The sequence below is a fragment of the Gossypium arboreum genome, chromosome 5 (genome assembly GCF_025698485.1).
Source record: "Gossypium arboreum isolate Shixiya-1 chromosome 5, ASM2569848v2, whole genome shotgun sequence".
In the NCBI taxonomy this organism is placed as follows: Eukaryota; Viridiplantae; Streptophyta; class Magnoliopsida; order Malvales; family Malvaceae; genus Gossypium; species Gossypium arboreum.
Genome location: NC_069074.1, coordinates 45,470,258 through 45,496,066, shown reverse-complemented (window position 1 = coordinate 45,496,066; position 25,809 = coordinate 45,470,258). Strand labels below are relative to the sequence as shown.

Below are 25,809 nucleotides of genomic sequence, written 5' to 3'. Positions count from 1 at the left end.
GAATTAATCTTTAGAATTGCAGCTTGAGCTAATGGTGTTCCAAAAGAATCCACTTTATCTCGATATAGCAACAACTAAAAATAAATAAATCAGTAATTACAATATAAGAATTTATAGGCTCCTTTACAAATTTAGGTATATAAATATATACTTGATTTATTTCCAAAACTTGATTACTCATGTTAGGCTCTAGCTTTTGTATAACATTTCTAACTCCATTCATGGTTTCACAAAGTACATGGTTTGTGGAACTGCCTCCATACAGAAACTGTGGATTTAAGAAATATCCTGTATAATAAATAATATAGTAAATATCTAAATAAAACACTATACAAATTAAAATATTTAAAAGTTTTACGATGTACCAACAGAATGCAAATTATTACTTAGTTGATCACTCTATCTCTTATCAATAATATCCCAATATTTCTGGTAATAGTGACAATCTCTTTGAATTGCCAACTTTTCTTGATCCATAGCTTCATAAGTAAAACCCATAGTTGGTTTTTCATCGCCATCACATATTTTTAACACTTTAACGAACGGTTCTTGGATATTTAAGACATCAACAACCTTTTTCCATAACTCACTTGAGTTAATAACTTTCATCATTTCTAGTCCAGTTGGTTTTCTTGCATATGTGAACCTTTTCCATGCTGAAAAAGTCACCATTTCCTTTAGGGCTTGTTTGCTTCTAACAATGCTCTCCAAAGCAATAAAATTGGTAGTAAATCTAGTGATCCCAGGTTGCAAGAAATCTACACCCTTGATATATTTTTTCATATAATCAATTGACCAAGTATGATTGTATATGAAAGAAGTTATCTTTTTTGCCTCATCTAAGACCTTTTTCACACTTTTCCTATTGCCAATTTCTTCCAAAATAAGATCCAAGCAATGAGTAGAACATGCAGACCAATACAAGTGCCTTCTCTTTGCATCAACATTTGACCATCGGCTTTGATAGCTGTTTCATTGTTTGTAACAACCTGAACAACAAATTATTCACTGATTTCATCGACTATTTTGTCCATTAAACCAAAATAATACTCAGTAGTACAAGAGGTAACACTGCTAGCATCAATGAATGTTTTAAAAGCAGTACCTTTGTACTATAAATCAAGAAATTGATTATATGTTTATTAGTTGTCTCTTTCCACCCATCACACATAATCGTCACCCTTTTTTCTTCCTATAAAGGCCTAAAGCTATTTACCCATTCTTGTATCTCTTTATACTCATCTTCCAAATACACCTCTGTCACCTCATAAGCTGAAGGACCCTTAACCAATTTTGCAACGTTCGCTGCAACTTGAAGTAAAAGTTGAAGAAATAGGTAAAACTTCATGCAATATCAATTTAGACATTTCTTTCCCTAGCTTAGCTTTTGCATTTTTAAGAAAGCTCGAACTAAGTTTTGATTGATTCGAACTTTTTTATCTTTCAAGAACAAGATCCATGTTTGCTAATCTAGCTCTAGGAGGGTCAAGATTAGTCCATTGACGTTCCATCCCACTTCTTTCAGAATTACAGACACTAAATGATCGTCTAATTCTTTGAGTTCTAGAATTACGACCTCCTCCAATTTCAAAAACTGAATCTTAACCAGTTCTTGCTCTTCAACATTTCCTTTCTTCCTATTCAACTTGAGATATCATACTCTCACGTCTTGCGATAGTTAACTCTTCATCATCGCCACCACCACTATCACCATAGTCTCCACGGTCTCCTAATCTTATTCTTTCCTCTAATTCTTCTTTCCTCCTCTGCTTCGCAGCTTTTTCACTATGATATTCTTGATGTTGTACAATGGTTTTTCTAACTTCTACCGAGACATGTGGATAACGTGCTACATTCCCTTTTTTTGCAGCCAAATGCTCTTTCAACCGTGTTATTCCTCCTTTAATAAATCTTCCACAAAATCTACATTTGACATTATTATGATTACCTTCAACAGGTTCTCCCCACCTCCAACCATAATCATCACTAGGAGCTGCATCTTCTTTATTTCTTAAACGTGGCATTTTTTTTCTTATATTTGCATGAAAATTATTATTAATCATTACTTAAGTTCAAACCAACTAGTAAAAGATTCATAAAAATGAAACAAAAATTTTAGGACTTAAACTAACAATAAAAAGTATTCACCAAAATGAAACAAAAATGACAAGGCTTAAAACTAAAAACTAAAACAAAAATAATAAGACTTAAAACTCTAATAGCGTAAACACTACTAATAAGACTTAAAACTAAAAATGGAAAAAAATTATAAGACCTATAATTAATAATACAAAAGATTCACAAAAATATAAAACTTATAATTAACACTACAAAATATTTACAAAAATTCAGATAAAATTCAATATAAATATAATTAGTTATTAATTAAATATGTAAAAATAATAATTACATAGCAACTCTAAATTTAACTTGTAAGACAAATATATTATTTAAACTAAGTAATAAATAAAATAATAATATTTTAAAAAGAATAATTACATAATTTACTTGTATTTCTTGCTTCACAAATGAGTTGAGATGATGTTGATTCCTCATTATTAACTCAAGAATGCAACTCTTGAAATAGAAAACAGAAGAAGTAGCTCTTGAAATGTTGAAGAAAATAGTTGAGAGAATTTGAAATTCAATAGTCTTACTCTTTCACCCTAAAATGTTATTCTGTAGTAGACTAGTAGTGTAAAAAAAAAAAATTGGACCCTTTGTAATTTTTGTTTTAAAGCTTTCAGCTGAATTTTAAAGTAAAAGGATATATATATATCTATATATATATATATACATTAGTTCCTATTTTTACACAAAGCATGTGATACTGTCATTTCATTTTATTTCACATAGCTTTGGACAGTTTTATTTTGTAAAAATTCAAAAGAAAACTCAATACCCACACGCCTAGTTCCTGCCAAAATAATTGTACAAGTAGGCACAACTCTTCAATATAATAATTGATATAAAAATTTGATATACTACCAAAAGTTTAAAATTAAAAATCTCGGTCAAACTAAAAAAAAGTTTTATAGCTTACATGAAACGTGATCTAGACCTGTCTACTTTTAACAAATTATATTTATACATTTTATGAGTGTTATTTAATTTTCAAGAACAAGAAACCTATCATTTTAATTGTTTTATTGTATCTTATTAGGGGAACTTAGTTTTTAAGTCTCTCACAATGTCCACAAGTTTCATGCTTACTACTGTCATTCTACTAATGATTATTTTTGGTTCTTACTTTAAAATTATTAAGATTCAATGATTATTTCTGGTTGGCTACTATAGTTATCTTGTTATAGCCTAAACATTGAAAAACTCCAACATTAGTTTGTAGAAGCTTTAAATTTGATTATTAGGTGTAATTAAGTTTGCAATTAAGCAAACAAAGCTCTAAATGACTTGTTGCAGTGCTAATGCGGCGTTGCGCCGCTTTTTAATAACTATTGTGGCATTACATAACGGATTTTAACTGTAACGATCGTGATGTGATTTTTGTGATGCGTTGTGCCGATATTGCATCATAGTAATTTTCATTTCCATTACGATGCTGCCGTTACGTTGCGGCCACAATTTAATTAAACCTTTCTAGATCAAATGATACGTGGAGGATCAAATTAGACATACTGATAATGTATCAAATTCTATGTAAATACTAGAAAGCTAGTGATATCTCTTGGAAATGACTACACGACGAACTAATTAAACAAAACTGCAGATTCCATGTTTAAGTATAATAAGGAAACGAAAATTACCCTAGATGATCAAAAACAAAAGAAATAAGAAACAAGCTATAGGAGGAGGATTCATATAAACTAAACATTAGTTCCCACAAAGAGCAATGGATAGATCTAAGTTTATAGCACTACGTCGGGTGACCGATGAAGATGACGATGACGATGAAAAAGTAGAAGTAGAAGAGGAGCCCCAGCAGTCTTTATAATTTGATCTTAAGTACGAAGAGAATGCCTCGCTGCTTCTGGTTTCACTTGTGGAAGATGTATTATGATATTGCAATGACAATGACAATGACAATGATAACTCACAGCCACCACCTCCACCATCATCTTCTTCCTGTCTCCTTATATTACGTTCGATAAGTTTAGCGTCTTGCTCATGTGCACGTTTCGGATCTTCTACTTCTACCTTGGTTGCCTGAGTCAAGGAAAGCTGTGGTTTAATTACCGCTACATGCAAATTCATGTCACAACATTCATATTTGACATCCATTTACGAATTGGAGTACCATACATATGATAGGTCAGAGTCCACGCCCAATATAAACATTTATGCTAGAAATCAGATGGCTGAAAGCCCCTGGGTGAATCAATTTGATTAAATAAAGCAGTCACAGAATAGGGGAAGCATTTACTACTATGACAAATTTGATTTACCAGTAACAACTAAAAACTACAGTAAAAAAAGAAACTGTAAAATAAAATAAGAAAATAGAACTTGCGTCGATTAATCTATATATGGAGAATTTTGGATAGGAATAAAAATTATTAAAACACAGATTAATATAAAATATGAATATAATATATTAATATATAATAACTTAAATATTACTATGATGCATGGAAATAACATAGGATGAAAGGGAAGAAAATCTATATTACTTGGATATAGATGTAATTTTTAATATAATTTTAGGTCTAGCACATGAATTTTTACTCTTTGAAAAAAATTTCAATGAAGCTAAAGGGTTGATAAGTGTTCCTGACCTTTTAAAATAAATATCTTTTAAGCCTTTTATAATTCTTTAATTTATAATTTTAAATTAATAATGATAAAATTACATATCGACCTCAAAAATAATAAAATTTTAATTTAATTTTTAAAAATATAAAAATATAAATTATTAAAACAATAAAATTATATTTTTATCATCGTATAAATATATAATTTAATTTTACTCGAAATTTTTTTAAAAGCGTTCAAAAATATATGATGAAGAAAGTCAATAGAGTGGTAATCCTAACACCTTTTAATGAGTGAAGACCATAGGCTTTAAAGAAGCAATGTTTGTGGTCCATCCGATGCAATAAAATTGAGTTTGAATTTCCATAAAAAGGGTCCCCTATTCGTTAGAAATTAGAATTGCAGTGGACCACATAATACAACTCTTTCCTTGGAAAAATAAAGCAATTTTATCAATGTTGATTTTATATAATAAAATATTAATTATTGTGTTAAATTAGTTGGCTTGATAAAATATCAATTATGAACAAAATTATTACCTAAAATTATATTAATTTTAAAATTATGATAGCTTATATTAATATATGTGAACTCTACCATAATATTTCATTTTTATTTAGATAAATCATCTATATCAAATTTAGAGTAAATAAAAACTTACAGAAATTTTTTACCAATATATTAATATGCAATATCCTAAACTTAACAAAATTTATATAAATATTAATATCTTAATAATAAAAAAAAGGAGAAAATCACCCTCATAAAAATTAAAAGGAAAAGTAGAAATAATATATCGAGTGAGGAAGAGAGGGAAGTGCTTTATCTAGCGTAGCTCAAGGAAATCAGGTTGTACCAGTGAATATGATCTGAAAGCGTTGAGACTGTAAAGATCATGTGGCAGAGACAAAGCTAAGGGTTGACCCAGTGAATGAGAATAGTTGATTGTTTGATCCCATACGTAATCCCCGTTGTCTTGTTTTATCCTCTTACGTGCATCCATGGTTTGCTTATAATCATCAAAGGAGCACGTATTCGAGACCCTCGTCTCACATATTCCATGCCTGCATGCATAGTGCAGATTCTCATCAGATCAAAAAGAAAAACATCATGCAACACAAGTCTTTTTGGTTTGATTGTTTCTTGCATTACAATATCACCTTTTTTTTTATCTAAAATTTGAAAAGTCAACCCATCGGATATTGTTCTTGGTCGGGATTTTGTCTCAAATCTTGGTATGTTCATTGGGTGAGAGTGACCCAAAGTGTTTGGATAAATGAAACCATAGAAAACTGAAAAGTTGGCCTAAGAGCTATAACATCTAGGGCCATTAATGCTAAAGTTAAGCTGCTGACCTTTTAGGAGGGAATGGATTATTGTCGATCAAATGAGAACATGATTCTTCAATGGGTACAACACATCCATCAAAGCCATGGTTGTCATCAAAAGATTGTCTTCTTTCATGGGTTGAGCTCGTAACTGTCATTGCAAAAAAGAGAAAAAAAGAGCCAAAAAATCAAACACAAAAAAGTCAACAAAAACTTTGTTAGGTAGAGGAGACCAATTTTTCTAATGTAAATGAAAGAAAAAATGAGTTTATGATAATATGCATGCATATATCTTGGGATTTTCGTCGTTTGGTTTGATTCGGACAAGTGAGTCATGGGTTTTCATCAAAGATGCCAAATGTAGAAGATTTGCAATTAAACAAGTTATTAATAATAAATGAAGAAACTCTGAGAGAGAGAAGATAATAAATGAAGTTAAACACATGGTTTTTAACTCCAAAATACAAAATATTCCGGCAAAATATCATAGAAATTCTGGGTTTAATTTAAAGGAAAAAAAAAAGAAGCATTTAAAAGGAGATACCCTGTCTGCCATAATCACTTCTCATGCTTCGATACATCTGGTTAGAAAGGAAAGAAAAAACAAACCATATGAACAACAAAGATCAAAGGACAAACAATTTCAAAGAAACAAATTAGGAGTTGAAAAGCTAAGGAAATAGACCTGAAGATGGCTCTTGACATGTGAAATGGTGAGTCCTTTCACATCCATCAACTGAAGAACAAGCTTTGGCGTAGCTTCTACCATGAATGAAATAAAAAAACCCATTGTTAAATAGCATTTTCGTCTCTCTCATAATCTTAAAAGTAATATTAAAAAAAAGAGGAATAACTTACTGTGTTGGCCACCAAGTCTGTCAATGGCATGAAGAAAACAGTGATGAAGTTGAGGAGTCCATCTTAAACGAGGCACCTTTGATCTTATATATTGCCTCACTGCACCATTATGCCTCCCACAACGACCCATCAATCTTTTAAAACAGTCCAATTCCCTTAACACGATCGATCAATCTTATCTGGTTTTCTATCTGCTGTTTCTTAGCAACTAGTTCTTTCAGTCTTGTTGAAGTTTTTGTCTAGGTTACAAAGCAAAATCAATGGTCAATGGCCAAAAGAGAAGAAGAAGAAATTTACAAGAAGAGTAAAAGAGGAAAGATCACGAGAAAAGGAAAAGATGAAGCTGAAAATTCCCTACTAATCCCTGCAACTTACTGCAGATTATAAACTCTGAACATTTTTACTGCTGATAAAAATCAAAACCCAAATTTGTTTTTAAAACAAAAATTAAGAAAAGAATGAAAATTCCATCACGAGATTTCTGATCTGCCCTTCCCTTAAATCATTACCCCCTCTCTCTCTTCAACTGTCTTACTTTGACCTTTGCTCACTTTCTCTGAATATCCAGAGAATTATCAGCTATGTTTTTCCTACAAATATATTATATCTATGTACGGCCAGGCCAACGTCGTCATGATCACAAAAAGCCCCATAAATATATAATATCATGTGATGTGAGTTTATGTGATTTTATATATTTTTAATCTATTAAATAATATATTTTAAATTTTAAAAATATATTTGTGATAATTAAATATGGGTTATTTTAATTTATATTAAAATTGAATTGATATTGAAAAAATAATTGAGAGAATAAAATATCACTTTAAAAATAATAAAAATAATAAATTGAATTAATACATAAAATTATTAAAATAATATATAAATTGGAAACTATATAAGAACGAAAATATTTACACAAAATCAATGATCATATTTAGTAATAACTATTAAAATGAATTGTTGACTTTTAATTTTCTTTTCAAAACAAATTCACAAAACTTATTTTTCATTTGAACTAAACTAGATCTAATCATGAGTCGAGTTTGGGTTTAAGCAATAAAATTTTAGGCCCGTTTTCTAGGTTCAGGCCCATCTTAAAAAAATAGGTCTGATTTTTTCCAAACCCGACTCAGATATAAATGCTAAACCTGAGCTTGGTCTAGTCTACTCGTATTGAAAACTTTTTATATTATTTTTATATAAAATAAATTTTTAAAAAATATAATACATCAAATACATTAAAAACATTAAAATAAATATGTTTCCCAACAAATTGAAAATATATTTAAAAAAGTCTTTATATTTAAATAAAGCTAAGATAGTTACAACTTTACACAGAAATGGCTCGAAAATAATAGAAAATTTAATCATAAAAGAAGAATTATACAATTTTCAAACAACAACAATAAAATGTAGTAATATAATAGCAGAATGGCAGCAAAATAACATCAAAATGGTAGCAAACAACAACAAAATAGTAACAAATAATAGCAAAACAAAAGTGAAAAATATTTTAGGCAAATTTAGGTTGGGCCCGGGACAACAAAACTTACCCGAGGTCCAACTCATTTCCTAAATGGGCCTTATTTTTTGTCCAAGTCCACTTTTCGGGCAAGCTTTCGGGCCTAGGCGGGTAGCCCGACCCGTGATCAAGTCTAGACCAAACAAATATATTCTATCTCTCTCCGATGTCATTGTTATTCGAATATGGTTTCATATTGCCTCTTCGAAAAACCATTACTTTATTCGAAAAACCATTACTTTAACCATTCTTTTCAATATAATTCTAACTTATTATTGCTAACAACCTCTATTTTTAACTAATATTTTTTCTTAGATGTTATTTGATTGAATATACTTAACTACGAATGTTATTTGTAAAGCTAAAATTAAATTTTAATTGGCATATAACTCTAATACTATTTAACCGATATTTAAGATGCTTAAGGTTCTACTCAATTAATAACTCTATTTTGCATAAATAAAATTAGCACAATTTTTAAAAAAAATAAAAAAGTCAGTTTTATAATAATTTCAAAATTAAATTATAATTATTTTTAACTAATAACTATAAATTAATTTATAGTTATAATTATCAAAATAATTTCATATATTTTATATTTAGAGTTCTATTCCTAATAATTCTATTTTAGAATTAGCAAAACTTTATTTACATAAAAAATTAACTAATATTTTCAAAATTAAATAGTATAATTATTTTTAAATATCAATTTAATAATATGATAGAAAATAAAATGTATTCTCGTCAATTTAAAAGTTTCTCTAAACACGTACTTATATATATTATAGATTATAAATTGTAGATATATAAGAATAAATAGTGAAGATTTTTATTTCAATATAATGACACGCAATAAAAGTTTTAAAAGAATATGTAATTATTAGTATATACTCAATTATAATATTTAGTATGCTTATAAAAAATCACATTTAATGTTGACTCTAAATCAGTTTTAACTAATTTTATTTTTCAAAAAAAGAGTAAGTTATAATTACAATTATAAACAAGATTTACAATTAAAATAAAAGTTACAATACATCATCAGCTTAATAATTATAATATATTTGGATTTAAATTAAAATAAATCTTGAAATTGTGGGACTTAAAAATGAGATTTTAAAATTCTAAGAGCATGTTTGGTTGGATGGTATAGCCTATGCATTTCAACTCTATTCAATGGGCCCATTATAAATTGTTGTTTGGTTTAAGGTAATAGCCTATTACGTGTCGAATGGAATCAGCCTCTATTACTATAACACTTCAAAACTCAGCCTAAAAGTTTAGACCGAATATTAGAGATTACATTGATCACTGAAGTGATCAGCAACAAAAACTTTAATTTAAATCAAGAAAACCTTTTTGTTCATTATGTTTGAAACAATATTTAACTGGAGTCAAACATTCAAAAAAAAATCCACAGTTTCTAAAGTTCAGTCCACAGTTTGTATAATCGTTTTACAAACCGACTTAAATTTTACCGTATAAAACTTATGAGATTTTACTTAAATCGAATCAAACCATATATGTTTGAGACTTTCGGTATGCCGAGTCCAGCTCTAAAACACAGAAAGTACCTGAAAGGAAAGAAACTACAAAGACGAGTTAAGCGAGCTCAGTGTGAGTCCGAAACATGAACAGACGACAACAGATGGAGTGACACAATAAATACTTCAGACAAGCATGTGCATAAAAATATCACTTACGAAAGTCTCAATCGGTATGTCAAGTACAATATCAAACCACAAAAATGATTTTCTAGTCATACGCAATAATCAGATCATATTACATGACATTAAATATATTGTCAATAACCAAAGCTTCACACAAACAGACAGAATGTTCTAACAAACAGACGTATATTTAGATGCGAACAGATGCACAATTCAAAATCCCACCCCACCAACCAAACTCCACTTCGTCCATTCAGCACACCACATAAGGGCTATGGTAGGCCCGTCCACCATACACACCACATAGAACCATAATAGGTTCATCCACCCAACACACCATAACGTGGAACTATGCCACTTAAGTAACTATATACAGCTGAGCTGATACACTTATAGAATAGTGCGGTAAATCGCTGTACAAAAGTATCTCAGTTAAAACTGCTAAGTCTGTCTTCCTTCTCTTTATAGCCAGATCCCAAAATTTTCATGTTATGCAACAATGCACATATCATGTATATATTATCCATAAACGGACATTAGCATTTCCAGTTGAATAGATTCAGATTTAATCACACTTGTATTCAAATATTCACTTACGAAAACAATAATAAACTCATACTTATTCATCATATAAACGAGCAATAAAATTAAAGCCCATAAACGCATGTATATATATGAGTCAAACAAAACCGAGTCCTAAACACACTTACCGAGGCTCGACCGATGGTTGGATTACACAGAAACATAAAACATACAATTTATGACTCAAAACAAAAATTCTACAAAATAGGGTGACATGGTCGTGTGCGCCAGCCGTGTGGGGGTCTACACGCCCATGTGAAGGCCATACACGCTTGTGTGGAGGGGGCACACGCTTGTGTGAGCAGCCTGTGTAACTCATTGTCCAAAAATGCCAAAAATAAAGAGCAGAGGAAACACGGCCGTGTGGAGATCTCACACGCCTGTGTGGAACACATGCCCGTGTGGCCAGGCTGTGTGGCACAAAAGTTTGCCCAAAAACCCCAATTCCCAATTTCACACGGTCGTGTGAGCCACCCATGTGGGGCACAAGCCCGTGTGGCCACCCATGTGGTCACGAGACCACATCGAAACAGCTCAAAATTCAAGCTTTTGATGCCAAAACGATCCCCAACCATTGGTAACCCAGAATTATGCCAAAACATATAGAATTTCATGCACTTCAGAATCAATATGATACTTTAAATAACCAATCTCATAAACACACAAGACATTATCGAATTTCACCGCAATTCAATGTCGAAGTTAAACCATTTCAGAACACACACCTTAAAACGCGATACCAAGCAACAAAGATCAATCAATTCGCCCTCACCAACTGTTCAGAAACCTCAATTCACACACAACTTAAACTATAAAAACTTCAATTAAAAAATAATAAAGACAACAATTCTATCACAACTTTCATGAACAAAACTTACCCACTTCACTTACGGTAAAACGAAACACACTAGGATGCTCAGTCTTAACAGACAACACGTAACATGTGTAAAACGGAAGAAACAAGAAATTAAAAGAAATGAAATTGGACTTTGGAAAGAGCAAAAAGAAATGATGGGAAGAACAAAAATAAAAAGTAAAAAACAAAAGAACGTAAACTTATTTTCTATTTAAAAGTTAACTTCCTCTTTAAAAAATAAAAAAATAGATAAATATCAAAACACTTACAGGGATTCGAACTTGGAACCCAAAGACACATTAACACACAACTAACCACCAGACCAGCAAGCTCATTTTGACATTAAAAGTTGAAATTGAACCCAAATGTTCAACCCACTCACTAACCTTAACCACAAACCTCAAAACTTCTAACCCTAGATTCCGAGATGTTACAATTATTGTACAACTTGTAATAGCAATTCAGGGGTTGGGGGTCTGAATTGACTATTCAAACCCACTCGTAATAACATTTTTCCTTTTTTAAACCCACTCGTAATAACATTTTTCCTTTTTTAAACCAAAATAGCCTGCCTCTCTTCTTCATCATTTTCACTTTCACTTCATATTTCTTCCTCGACATTTATCCCCAAAGTGAACCCTAGAAATTAGCTCTTTAATCAACGACAAATCAAGCATCCATTCGCCATCTTCATCTTCATCTTCCTTCTAGTTGAACCTCCTTATTTACAATAAGTGCATTTGATTCCTTTTTTTTCTCTTATTTTTTTAGTTGAAGTTCTTTCACTTTTTTCAACTTTTCTTTTTCCCTTTTGTATTTGGATATAAACTAGCAAAGCAAATTGTAAAACCAGCAAAACAAATTGTGCCTAAATGAAATATTTTGTGTATCAATTAGGCCTGGAATGATTGAGTCAATCCTATGTTGGATGTATGAATTGAAGAATCTTGGACTGCCATAATTACCATACAAATCCAAATGATTTCATCATTTTTCTTGCGGAAAATATGGACATCACATATATAATAAGGGTAATTACATGTTATTATTTACTATCATGATATGTTAGCCCAAATTAAAAGTGATCTAATTTGATTAAAGTTTTATTGGGCTTTAATTATTAAATAAAGTATGGGTTAAATATGTGTAGATACTCTAGTAATTGAATTCTAATAAAATTCTAATTAATGATAGGCTAATTAGGAATTAGAACTAATATGTTAATGTTATAAATATTAGGGTTATAGGCCCCAAATTATACACAAGACATCTTCTCTAATATCTTATCCTTAGGAAAGAGAGAACAGAAATTATTTGAATTTCTTGTGTGCTAATTTAGAAGATCAAATCTCCCAAGATCCTGTAAAACTTCAAGAAATTTATGGATTTAGGTACACTTTTACATCTATTTTTGTTCTTGATTTATTCTTAATGATTTGACATGATAATCCTGGTTTATTAAGTTTTATTTCAAATTTATTTTACAAATCTAACAAGTGGCATCCGAGCTTTGTCATGTTGAATCATTGAGAATGAATTGATTCTTTATTATTTTTGGATTGATTCATTTTTCTTTTTAATTTTATGGATTTGATATCTTAATTATATATTATGTTGAATATTTGAAATTCTGATAAATTTTTGGGTTTTGATTCTTTAAATAAAGTTTTAGGGTTTTATAAATATAATCTAGTTTAATATTTGCATATGCTATTCAAATATGAAGGTTTATTTATTTATTTATTTATAATCAATTGATAAAAATTGATTTGTGAGATTTTTATCTTCTTTTCACACAATCATTTTATAAATTTTGGTTAAAGTCATTATTAAATTAAAGTTAAAGACTTACAACATTTTGCAGTTGAAGAATTCTAGTTGGGTTGTATAATTGGTTTTGAAAGTTAATTCACTTGATCATCAAATAAATGAATGTTGGTAAGATTTTATTTTCGCATTATTTGTTTTAAATTTTCTATTTATGTTTGAATACATATGGAATTATCATCTTTTGTCTTTATTCACGATGAATTATATTCACTATTGAATTCAATTCATATATATGAATGATTACTTTTGGTTTCATTATCATTATTTTATATAAGTTTTAGTCCTTATGGAACCCGAATAAAATTAATATATTTGGAATTTTTTTAAATATGGTGGCTATGAAATTTCATGATAATATCTTTAGTCATGAATATAAATTTGAGTTTACATGAAATATGTAAGGCAAGCCATTATTATTTTATATTATTATAATTGTGTGTATATATATTATATGCATATCAATGAATTTGAGGATTAATGCATGATTATAGTTTGTGTGAATAGGTGTTTATAACTATTATTCAATAAGATATCTTTTATAGTTTTATTGGTGAAATTAAGTTTTGATGGATATCGTTGAAGTTGTTAATTTTTTTTTGTTATGGTTATATATTCAATTTTATGGGTGCTTTGGTGCAAATTCATGTCAACTATATACATATTTAAATACTTGGTTTTAAGTTTGGTTCTATAATTTTAGGTTTTGGCATCTTATGGTTCCAAATATTTTGTTAAATTATGGTGATATGGTTTATTATATGAATTGTGGGATATGCCAACTATTATGATTTTATTTTTTTGAGATTTATTGGCTTGAAAATATTTTTCAAGTATTCATGTGAATATTTGTTTAATCATAAATACAACTTTAGATTTATATGGTAAATTCAGGGTAAGTTTTTCTATTTGATTATGAATACATGTATATGCGTGAATTGCTTTGGTGTTTTTGTCAATGCCAAAATTATGAATACATGTGTTTGTTAATTATTTGGCTCTGAACCACTACATTATTTTTGTTTGGTTTTGATATATATGGTTTTGGAAAAAAAAACAAAGAAATAGTAAAAAATTAAGGTTTTCGGTTTTTATTGCAATATCAAGATAACCTTATTTTGGGTTATTTAGGAGTCTATAAAGCAATAAAAAATAGTTGACATTTGACTATTGGGGAAATTTTAAATTTGAATATTGGTATGTTTATATATATATATATATATATATATATATATTAAAATAACTTAATTGAAGCAAAAAGTCACCAAAGTGATTTTTTGTATAAATTATTTTGTTTTAAAATGTAAAAGGTTGTGTGCATGTAATTTAAGTTATGTTAATATTGATTGGCCTAAATGAAAGTTAATAATATTACATGTGCAGCTATGGTAATAAACATGTGACAAATTTTCAGTTTTACATAGCAATAAATTGGTCTAAAAGAATATTTATGGTTTGACCTGCTCTTATTGTCAGTATTTGACTATTACACCAATGTATCACTTACAAGTTAATATTTTGTCTAAAGATAAAATATTAATGGAGTGTTCGATATCTTGAGATGAGGTTTACCTTTATTCAAATTATTTTGGTTTAAATTTGAAGTCTTATATTGTAACACCCCAAACCCAGCCCAGACGTTATGACCGAATCCGGCGTGTCACATTGAAGCGTTACTAGAAAAGTCATGTTTTATCTAAAGTCTTTCTTAGTGTTTAAAGAATATTGCCGTTATAGATTAAAGTGAATAGAAGCTGTGCACCAGGTAGGATGCCAGAAAAGAGGAGGTGAGTCAATTAGACTGCTTAAGTACCCAGCTCTCCACGAATCCAATCCTAGACATGCACACAACCATTGCTACACTTTAACTGAGTGATTGTTCATGGAAAACCAATTCGTTTAAAACCATTTGAAAAGGTTATTAATTCTGAAAATGTTTTCGTTGCGGAAGCTTTGCTTTGTTATCGCGATATTTTGAAATCAAGTAACCCTTTTAAAACGCGCCCTAAAGCTATTCAATTTCAAACAATTAAAACAATATCATATCTAAGCTAACAAAACATACTAAAAATAATTAAAAATAATTAAAGCGGACTTGTTACAACTTAAAGACCCAAAACAATTAAAGTAAGTAAGTGTTGATCAAAACACATGACGAAAAGCAAATTTGCAGAACATGTGGCCACTCCGAATCCCTCACGGCTCCAAGTCCACTATGGTTGGAGATTTCCTGCATGGATGAAATTAAGGGGTGAGTTTAGAAAACTCAGTGTGTAAAATATCCCAACCAGAGCCCAAATCAGTTCAAGCTTTACTGGGCCTAAGCCCTATTTAGAAATCAGAGTTAACTGGGCCTTAGCCCATATCAATATTAATCTGGGCCATAGCCCCTTACAGTATCAGAGTATACTAGGCCTAGCCCATATCAGTATCAATCTTGGCCGTAGCCCTATTACAAGTTGAGATATATTGGGCCTTGCCCATATCAACACAGTTGGGCCCATTTCAAAACAGTCTCATATGATTAACGCATGATAACCCCATCCAACCCTGCACTTGCCTCCGTCCATCCCTACACTTCCTGTGGGGAATAAATCACCCACGTCATCCCTACACTTACAGTGTTAGCACCGGTTGCGGCACTAACTATAAGCCGTAGCAAATCTGCTTATATTAGAATATGTGGCACAGCCACCAGAACGGGTTCTTCCTCCATAACAAAACCCAACCCCATGCAGTATGACATGTATACAGAATATATATATATATATATATATATATAATTAACAAGGCATGCTTCAGAAAGACAGTCAGATTATAGCGTAAGAACAATTATTTACCCTCGAGGGGCGTAATCGTAAACTTACCCCTTTAGGGGTATTACGGTAATTCTACCTTACAGAGGTATTTCAGTAATTTTATCAGTCTTTTTAGGGTTTCATGCTCATTACAGTTATTAACCTGTCTTCAGAATACTTACCGGACGTTTTTACCGAAATGGGCCCGTTGCCCATTACCCAATTTTGGCCCATTGAAGCCCGAATTCACCGAGGTGCACGAAATTGCGCACTTTGCAATCTTACTGTTAAAGATACCAAAATTATCAATACTCCCACGAGCACTCGCACGCTCGCAAGTTCTCGAAATGTCGACTTTTCGGTATTTCGGCTTTTTGGCTTTTGTCGATCTAGTCTACTAGTGGGTGTCATTTACACACCTGTTTTTTGACGAAACGTTGACGAGCTCCACACATGATTTGCCTACAACCAGTTACTAACACGTTAAACTATGAATCCATAACAACTTATATACAAATTCCCTTACCAATAATCGGCCATTAACACCTTAGGCACTAAAGTTCTTACCTTTGCCAGAATATGGACTAGACCTAAATCTAGTCTTTCCAATTATCCAAGCCCTCGATCAGTAGCCTTTAATCCACGCTAGAGCAAAACAAATCAAATAACACCACTAAACCCTTTTAGTTTAGTCGACAGGCACCCTTTGCATATTGGGGTTTTCGACTTTTCTTTAAATCGCGAAATAAAGAATGGAAATAAGATTCCAAGTACTTACCACCAACGATGCACTTATCAAGAGCGCTTCCAACACTTCCCCAATCTCAGATCCACAGTGAATCCAATCTTAAAATACGAGTAGAGAATAGAACTAGATATTAATTCCCGAGTCAGTATGAGTTATGAAGGTTTCGGCTTTTAAGGAAAGAATAGAGGATTCGACCACAAAGAACAAGATGTGAGAGATATGGATGAAGAGGAGAGGAAGAGAGGAGATAACAGTAGAGACTCGGATTTGAAGGAAATCAAGGAAGGAAGAGATGAGAAAAAGAAAGAGAGAAAAGAAGAAGAAAGAATTCGGCTTTAGGTAAAACGGAAAAATAAAAGAATGAAAGCAACCAACAGAATTCAGCCCCTAAAGAACCTACACCTATTCGGCAACTAAACAATCGGTACCCCCCTACAAACTAAAAATGCTAATTTACTACACCAAACTCTCCTAGTCGAATATGCAACTCCAAAGTCCTACTTTCAGTACACCACTCCCTCTAATTCAAATCCCTTGAATTTAGCCCGTAGCAAAGTTTGAATTTCACTCAAACTCCTTCCACCGATTAGTAGCATCCTTATCCACTCCTTGCACCACTTCAGCACACTGCCAAGAGAGTCCTGATCAGACCCCAACTCCTTCCTCATGTGTGCAGCAAAAACCTAACCTTCAGTGCGCGAGGTGAGGCTCGAACCCCAAACCTCCGTCTGCCCTTGCGCCTTGGCCCGTGCTGCTGGCCACTGTACCACGCTTCTTTCTTTATTAATATAGGGTCACAATTAATTATAAGCCTTACCTGCTGAAGCTCCGGTCCGCTTAAAAATAAAGGAGAAATTCGCCTTCCCCGCCACTCGAACCTGCGACCTCCAGAAAACTCAGCTACACTGTTTGCTGCTGCGACACAACCTCTCTTTTGTTATAATACGACTGCGTTTACTTATAAGCCTTATTCACTTCAGTCACGGGCTACTTAAAAAAAATAAAACAAGTTTCGCTGTCCCCTGCATTCGAACACGCGACCATTGGGTCTCCTTAGCGCACAGTTGCCACTGCACCAAGGGCACTCTTTGTGTCAAACTTCATTCGCAACTTCCTTTAAGGCCTATCTTTACGCCACCTAATTATTAAAAAAAGCAAACGTTGCGCGCGCCGTGCCTCGAACCCCATTCTCCCTTCCTGCTGCCTAGTGCCCTTAGCCACTGGGCCAGCCACTTCATTTGTGTCCAATCCCAGCCTAAACCACTTATAAGGCCTACTGCCCAGATCCCTTTAAGAATAAAAAAAAAAGCTCAAATTTTTGCCAGAGCCCTAGGTTGAGCCCAGGACTTTCCCCACACTATAAATCCCTCATAATTGATTTAATTACTAATTAAACATACTAAATAATAATAATAATAATTAAATCATCCCATTTATTTGGGCCGTCTCCTACCCGAACCTAGACCCAAGGCCCAAAACTTCTAGGCCCAAATTCAGGGTGTTACACATATGAAGTTGTTTATGGTTTATGATTTATTCAACTATTGTTATATTTGCCAACGTCATTGTATGTTGTTTTGGAATAAATATATATACACACTATTCTCTTTTAATTTAATTGAAAGATGAAATTAAGAGAAATATTTTGAAACAAATAAATTCAGATTTTGGCTTTAGGTTTTAATTATCTAATATTTTAAATAGATTAGTTGAAACAAAATACTGCCAAAGTGACCTCTTTTGTGTAGATTAGTTTATTTGAAATATCAAGATGATTATATGTTTTTATGATTCATGCGTTTATTAATTGACCCAAAAGTAAGTTAATATTTGGTAGAATTTCCGTGACATCTGTGGTGATAAATGTATGACAATTATAAGGTACTTTATGTGAGCAATATGTTAGTCCAAAGATTAATTCATTGTTTGACATAATTTATTGTCAATATTTGATTCCTACAACAAGAGTACCGCTTACTGTTAATATTACTGTCCAAAGACTTGATATTAATGTTGTGTTTGGTATCTTGAGATGGGATTAGCCATTATCCTGAATTTATTGTTTACTTATGAATATTGATGTGAGCTTATTTTTATTTATTTTTTGTTCTATATTCAGTTAATTCATCTTCTACTACCACAATATTTGCTAATATAAATTCTATACCCATACTTAATGGGACTAATTTCAATGAATGGAAAAGGCATTTACTTATAGTGCTTGACTGTATAAACATAGACTTGCATTAAGGGAAGAACAACCCGCACCTTTCACTGCAAAAAAAAAAAAAAACCTTGATGTTAAAAGGGATTTTGAGAGGTGGGATCGTTCAAATTGCAAGAGTCTAATGATCATGAAGCACAGCATTCCAGAAGCCTTTAGGGGCATAGAATCTGGAAAGATTACTCAGGCCAAGGTTTCCTTGATGAAATTAAAAAACATTTTGCTAAATGACATCACTTCTGACTTCTTTGATGTCTATAAAGTTAAGGGTTAAGAAATTCTGAGCGATCTAAGGGCTATGTGTTTTATGGTCCTACAATTAGAATATTTTTGAGATGAGAATTGCAACATTCTTTTAGGATGTTGAATTTGGAGGGAGAAATAAGGTTAGAGACATTGCTTTTAATGAGGAATTAAATTGTTAGAGACATTGCTTTTAATGAGGAATTGAATGCTAACTCATTTCCTACTATCACTTTTGATGATTTTTAGGTTCTCATACCTATTATTGATTAAGTAGTGAATCTAGAACCTCAATGAGACAATGTTGAACAACTCCTTATTCAAGATGAGGTAATTGTTCCAGAAGAACAAACTCAACAACATCAAGAATAAATTCCATTAAAAAGGTCTACTAGAGAAAGGGTTATAATGGCTATAGTGGAATATTTTGACCTTAAGCTGCATCAGATGAATATTAAGTTAATAGTTTCTCAATGGTAACATTGATCATACATTTATATGGTACAACTAGTAAACTTTGTGTCTAATGATGCAAAGTTAATGATTTGCAAATTAATGAACTTCATCTATGAGTTTAAGCATACTTCTCGTCAATAGTATTATAATTTTACGAAATGATTATCTCATTCTGTTTAGAGATGAATTTTGCTGATAATTGTATATACCATAAGTTTAGTGGGAGTAAGGTTCTATATTTGGTTTCATATGTTAATGGCATACTACTTGTCAATAATAAGTATAGTCTAATTAATACCCTAAGAATGATTTTGAGATTACAAAAATGCATAAGATTTTCTTTTACATTTTAGCAGTGGAAAGTCTAATGTATGTTTAGGTTTGTATACATTGGAATATTGTGTACACTGTTGGGGTGTTAGGCAGATATTTTAAACAACTCTGGTTTGAACCATTGGATAGCATCCAAGAGGGTTATAAGGTATTTTCAGAGAATAAAAGATTATATGCTCACATATCGGTGGTCTAATCAGTTAGAGATCATCAAGTATATAGACTCTGATTTTGATGGAATATGAATACAAGATTTTGTCACTAAGGTGCAAATTGTGAAAACAAATTGCAGTCTTTTATTTTAATAACAACAGGAGCACATCAAAGTAAAAACACATAGACTTTAAGTTCCTGGTTGTTAAAGTAAAAGTTTAGAGTGGTTAGGTGCTTATAAAGCATATTAGGACAAGCTCCATGATTGCGGATCCGCTTACTAAGGAACTACACCTAAGGTTTTATAAGAGCACACTGCTCATATAGGTGTAATGTCATTTAAAGGATATTTGGTTTTAATGGAAGTTTGTATTTTTAAATGCTTTTATGTTACAGACACATTTTCGATTATTTCAGTTTAAAGATATTAAGTTTATTTTCTGTAGAAATAAAGTTTATTTGGTTTATTCACAATTTGATTTTGGTAAGGTTTGATCTCACTAAGGAGGACCAGTTGGAAATAGACATATTTAGATCATATTGCATGTAATTTCCATACTACACATCCATACTTAATCTATGCCATTTTTTTGTGTTAATATACGTGATCAGGGATGGACTTAGTTACGATATATGTAACGAAAGTCGCATTGGTTCTACGTTAACATAATTAATGGACGAGATTGTGCGGAATACCTTTCGGATATGATAGTAAAATTTTGAGCTCATAAGATTATAGAATGACATGTAATTATAGAGCAATTAGTATACATATGTGGTCTAAGTGGGAGATTGTTGGAAAATATAGACATCACATATATAATAAGGGTAGGTTGGTCTTTGTTTTTATGCTCTATTCTTCGCACTCTTACCTGTTTAGATTTAATCTTAAATATCCAAAAACAAATCCCTTTTGAACAACACATATGTATATATAGTGAACAGGTGTTTGCAATTGCAAGTTCTTTCATGGGTGCAAACACAAAAAAAAAAACATAGCAGCAAAATAACATGTAATTGGATAGAAAAACATTTAAAAAGTTGGTCTCACACTTGGTTTACACTTTTGTTCCATGCTTCTTTACATGGGGAATTTGTATATAATTTTTAAAATATTTTTTTGCTATAAGGGAACTTAATATAAGTGTTTTGAGTATGCAAAATCTTAATTTTATATCTGTCTTAGGATGAACCTTTTTAATTTCACTTGTCCCTATGTTCTACTTGTTGTGTTTCCATATAAAAAAAAGGTTTTGGTTGATTAGTCTGGCAAAAGAGGATCATAGACTTTGCAAAAGTCTCCAAGCTTCCAATGTACTCTTTTTCCAAGGATTTTTGTAGCTTACTTTAGTGCTAAATCTTCTGTATTTGGACTTCTAAGAGAAAAAAGATAAGTTTAATTTTTTGTCATCACACCCGTTTAGGCTTTGTTTGGTTTTATGTCAATGCATTTGATGCATTTATTCTAGTGTTTGAGGTGGTGTATTTGGCAACAGGCTCTTACCAATTGGAGCCTTTTTCAGCTTCTGTACAATTACCAATTGTGGCAGCTGTATATTGTGTTCTCTTCAGCTTTGTCTCTTCTGCTGGTCTTAGCTTTCTCCAGTTCTGTAACTTGAATAGTTTCAAAATAAAATTCATACTAGGCTTTCTTGAAATATCCATGTTTGACATTTTCCAACACATGCCAACCTATGTATATATATAGATATATGATGCTCCAAATTGAACAATTTGTAATAAATTAATCACTCTCTGTTTATTAGAAACTAAACAATTTTCTTTTCTAATGAAATGCAATTCAGTGACAAAGTGGTTGTGATCTTCATGTCTCATACAACAGTTACTGCTTTGATTGTTTTATTCTTTGATTTAATACTTTGCCGAGAAAATGATGAAAGTAGAAAGGACATTGGATTGAATTGGTGGGAAAAGTTTTGCTTTTACAAATCAAATGTTAGAAATAATGTACTCTATGCACTACCATTTAGACTTAACAAGCTTCTCCCATCAATTTAACCTTTTGAAAAATAAATATTTATTATGAAAAATTATTTGTTTTTTAATTCCATTTCTTAAGTTAGATTTATCTTCCTAATTTTTTGTAAAAAACAGAAAGTCGATAATGACAATATATAGCAAAGAAAAGAGAAATAAAAATAAAGAACACACAGATTTTTACGTGGAAACCCTTTTGGGGAAAAGCCATGGGCAGAGGAGAAGAAAATTTACTATGTTGAATTCGAATGATTACAAGAAGAATAAACTATGTCTATTTATAGCTTGTAAAACCATATTCTAATAGGAGTGTAGTAAGATTGAGATACCTTATTCTAATCAATATCAAATAGATAGAGTTTAATAAGGTTTTAAAAAAATCTTATTCTAAAATAAAATAAAAGAAGTGTAGTTCTATATGGATTTTTCTTTTATTTTATTTTACTATTGTACTTTATTTAAATGAGGATTCGGGTCACTCTATTCTAACAATCTCCACCTTGATACGAATTCTCAATTAAGAAGCTCTTCATCGCAAACTCTTAACGAACAAGTTCTCCACCTCTTCCATAAACCCCTTAAGGGTTTAACTTCAACAATGAACACCAACCAAGTTTAAAAAATGCTCAAACTTGGTTATAGAAGTGACTTAGTCACATATCTGCAGGATTTTCATGAGTACTAATTTTGCTCACAACAATATCACCACGAGTAATAATATCACGAACAAAATGATACCGAACGTCAATGTGTTTTGTTCTCTCATGAAACATTTGATCTTTTGTAAGGAAGATGGCACTCTGACTATCACAAAATACTGTATTGATTTGAAGGTCTTCTTTGAGTTCACTAAAGAGTCCTTTCAACCAAATAGCTTCTTTACAAGCCTCAGTAATCGCCATATACTCAGATTTAGTGGTAGACAAAATGACTGTAGTTTGCAAAATGACTTTCCAACTAATTGTACAACCTTCAACTGTAAAGACATAACCTATAAGAGATCTTCTTCTATCAATGTCACCAATAAAATTAGCACCAACATACCTAATGACTCCGTCTCTAATTCTTCCAAACTGTAAGCAAATATCAGTAGTACCTTGTAAGTATTTTAAAATCCACTAAACTGCTTTCCAATATTCTTTATCGGGATTTGCCATGTATCTACTAACTGCACTGACTGCATATGATAAATCTGGACGTGAACAAACCATAGCATACATGAGAGATCCCACTGCATTAGAGTATGAAACATGTGACATGTACTCAATCTCATCATCTGATTGTAGAGACAAAGCCAAAGAAAGTTTGAAATGGGCTGCTAAAGGAGTACTAACAAGCTTAGCACTCTGCATATTGAACTTGCAAAGAACTTTCTCAATGTACCCCTTCTAACTTAGGTACAATTTGCTTGCTTTTCTATCTCGAGAATCTCCATACCAAGTATCTTTTTTGCTGGTCCCAAATCTTTCATCTCAAATTCTTCACTTAGTTGGCCTTTAACCTTTCTTATCTCTCATTTATCTTTCACTGCTATCAACATGTCATCAATATAAAGGAGTAGATACATAAAAGAACCATCACTATTTTTCTTAAAGTAAACACAACCGTCAAAGCTACTTCTTTTGAAATCATGAGAAGTCATAAAAGGAACTAAACCTCTTATACCATTGTCTTGGTGACTGTTTCAAACCGTAAAGAGACTTTTTCAGCAAGCAAACATGGTCCTCTTTTTCTGAGACTGTAAAACCCTCTGGTTGTTGCATGTAAATATCCTCCTCAAGTTTTCTATGCAAAAATGCAGTTTTTACATCTAATTGCTCAAGCCCCAAATCGGACATGGCCACAACACTAAGCAAAACTCGAATCGAACTATATTTCACAACTGGAGAGAACACATCTGTAAAGTTCATTCCTAGAATTTGACTGTAACCCTTGCAATAGGTCTTGCTTTATATCTGGGTTCTTCAATTCCTGGAGTACCTTCTTTCTTTTTAAACACCCATTTACAGCGAACAACCTTTTTACCTTTAGGAAGTTTCACAAGATCCCATGTTTTGTTTTTGTGGAGTGATTCCATCTCCTTTTGCATAGCAAACATCCACTTTTCTGAGTCTTCATAGCTAACCGCCTCAAAATAATTAGATAGCTCTTGGTTTGCATCTATATCTTCAACCACATTTAAAGTATAAGTAACTAGATCAGCCTCGACATACTTCTTTGGAAGTTTAATTTCTCGTCTAGTTCTGTTTTTGGTGATAGAGTATTATGGTGAAGAAATAACTCTATTCTGAATTTTTGTACTGGCTTGAGGAGTCGACTCTGTTGTAGATTCTGGATTAATCTGATGCTCCACCTACTTTTGATTTTCTTTATTTGAAGAGACTTTAAGAGATAAGTTAGGTAACATAGCAGTTTCATCAAAAACAGCATCTCTGCTAATCACAAATTTTCTAATTTCAAGACACCATAACTTATACCCTTTTACACCAGCTTTATAACCAAGAAAAATACATTTAATGGATCTCAATTCCAATTTTCTATTATCAATATGAGTATACGCAGGACACCCAAAGATCTTTAAATTAAAATAGTCTGCAAGATTACCAGACCATACCTCTTGTCCTTTTTCAATGGCAACGGGTGGAGATCGGAGGATCAAAAAACATGTAGTAAAGGCTGCTTCGGCCCAAAATGAATTTGGTAAGTTGGCATTTGAAAACATACATCAAACCTTCTTCATGATCGTTCTATTCATTCGTTCTGCAACGCCGTTTTGTTGTGGAGTATGACGAATTGTCAAGTGTCTCACGATCCCTTCTTACTTGCACAGTTTATTAAACTCATTAGAACAAAACTCTAAGCTATTGTCTGTGCGAAGATATTTTATTTTTTTTCCCATCTATTTTTCAATCATAGTTTTCCAAGACTTAAATGTGGAAAACACGTCGCTTTTCTGCTTCAGGAAGAACACCCAAACTTTTCTAGAAAAATCATCAATAAAAGTTAGCATATAATTAGCTCCACCTTTTGAAGGCACTCTTGATGACACCCACAGATCAGAATGAAAATACTCTAACGTTCCCTTCGTGTTATGGATTCCTCTGGTGAATTGAACTCTTTTTTGCTTCCCAAAAATACAGTGCTCACAAAACTTCAGTTTGCAAATTCCTTGCCTATTAAGAAGTCATTTTTTGCTCAATTCAGCTATGTTATTCTCACTCATATGCCCTAAGCGCATATGCCAAAGTTTAGTAATATCATCATCTGACAAGGAAGAGGAAGCGATAGCTGCATCACCAATAACAGTAGAACTCTGTAGAACTTATAACTTGGCAGTCTTTCCTTGCCCTTTCATCACAACTAGGGAGCCTTTGGAAATTTTCAAAACTCCACTTTCAGATGTGTATTTGTACCCTCTTGAATCAAGAGTACTCAACAAAATTAAATTTCTCTTCAATTCTGGAACATGTCATACGTCACTATGTGTTCTGAAAACTCTA

The 25,809-nt window shown here is 31.8% G+C and overlaps 2 protein-coding genes across 2 annotated transcripts; both read right to left on the bottom strand.

Annotated features, from left to right (window-relative positions):
• Positions 1–399: 399 nt before the first annotated feature.
• On the bottom strand, positions 400–2,024 carry LOC108451171 (uncharacterized). The gene is made up of 4 exons (XM_017748901.1): positions 1,661–2,024; positions 1,217–1,311; positions 1,051–1,112; positions 400–967 (listed from the first exon to the last, which is right to left on the bottom strand). Exons 1-4 carry the CDS (start codon positions 2,022–2,024, stop codon positions 400–402), a joined length of 1,089 nt encoding a protein of 362 aa, XP_017604390.1.
• A 1,627-nt stretch (positions 2,025–3,651) lies between these two features.
• On the bottom strand, positions 3,652–7,551 carry LOC108451968 (putative Myb family transcription factor At1g14600). The gene is made up of 7 exons (XM_017749685.2): positions 7,272–7,551; positions 6,897–7,135; positions 6,724–6,800; positions 6,583–6,619; positions 6,066–6,189; positions 5,567–5,774; positions 3,652–4,164 (listed from the first exon to the last, which is right to left on the bottom strand). Exons 2-7 carry the CDS (start codon positions 7,024–7,026, stop codon positions 3,832–3,834), a joined length of 909 nt encoding a protein of 302 aa, XP_017605174.1. The 5' UTR covers positions 7,027–7,135; positions 7,272–7,551; the 3' UTR covers positions 3,652–3,831.
• Positions 7,552–25,809: the final 18,258 nt, after the last annotated feature.

What these genes read in the sequence shown, in the direction of transcription:
- LOC108451968 (XM_017749685.2), bottom strand. Translation starts at nt 7,026, where the DNA reads ATGGGTCGTTGTGGGAGGCATAATGGTGCAGTGAGGCAATATATAAGA. An exon ending in ATGTCAAGAGCCATCTTCAG is followed by an intron (nt 6,620 to 6,723) that starts GTCTATTTCCTT and finishes CTTTCTAACCAG; the next exon opens with ATGTATCGAAGCATGAGAAG. An exon ending in AAGTGATTATGGCAGACAGG is followed by an intron (nt 6,190 to 6,582) that starts GTATCTCCTTTT and finishes TTGCAATGACAG; the next exon opens with TTACGAGCTCAACCCATGAA.
- LOC108451171 (XM_017748901.1), bottom strand. Translation starts at nt 2,024, where the DNA reads ATGCCACGTTTAAGAAATAAAGAAGATGCAGCTCCTAGTGATGATTAT. An exon ending in ATAAAGAGATACAAGAATGG is followed by an intron (nt 1,113 to 1,216) that starts GTAAATAGCTTT and finishes CTTGATTTATAG; the next exon opens with TACAAAGGTACTGCTTTTAA. An exon ending in GTTACCTCTTGTACTACTGA is followed by an intron (nt 968 to 1,050) that starts GTATTATTTTGG and finishes ACAATGAAACAG; the next exon opens with CTATCAAAGCCGATGGTCAA.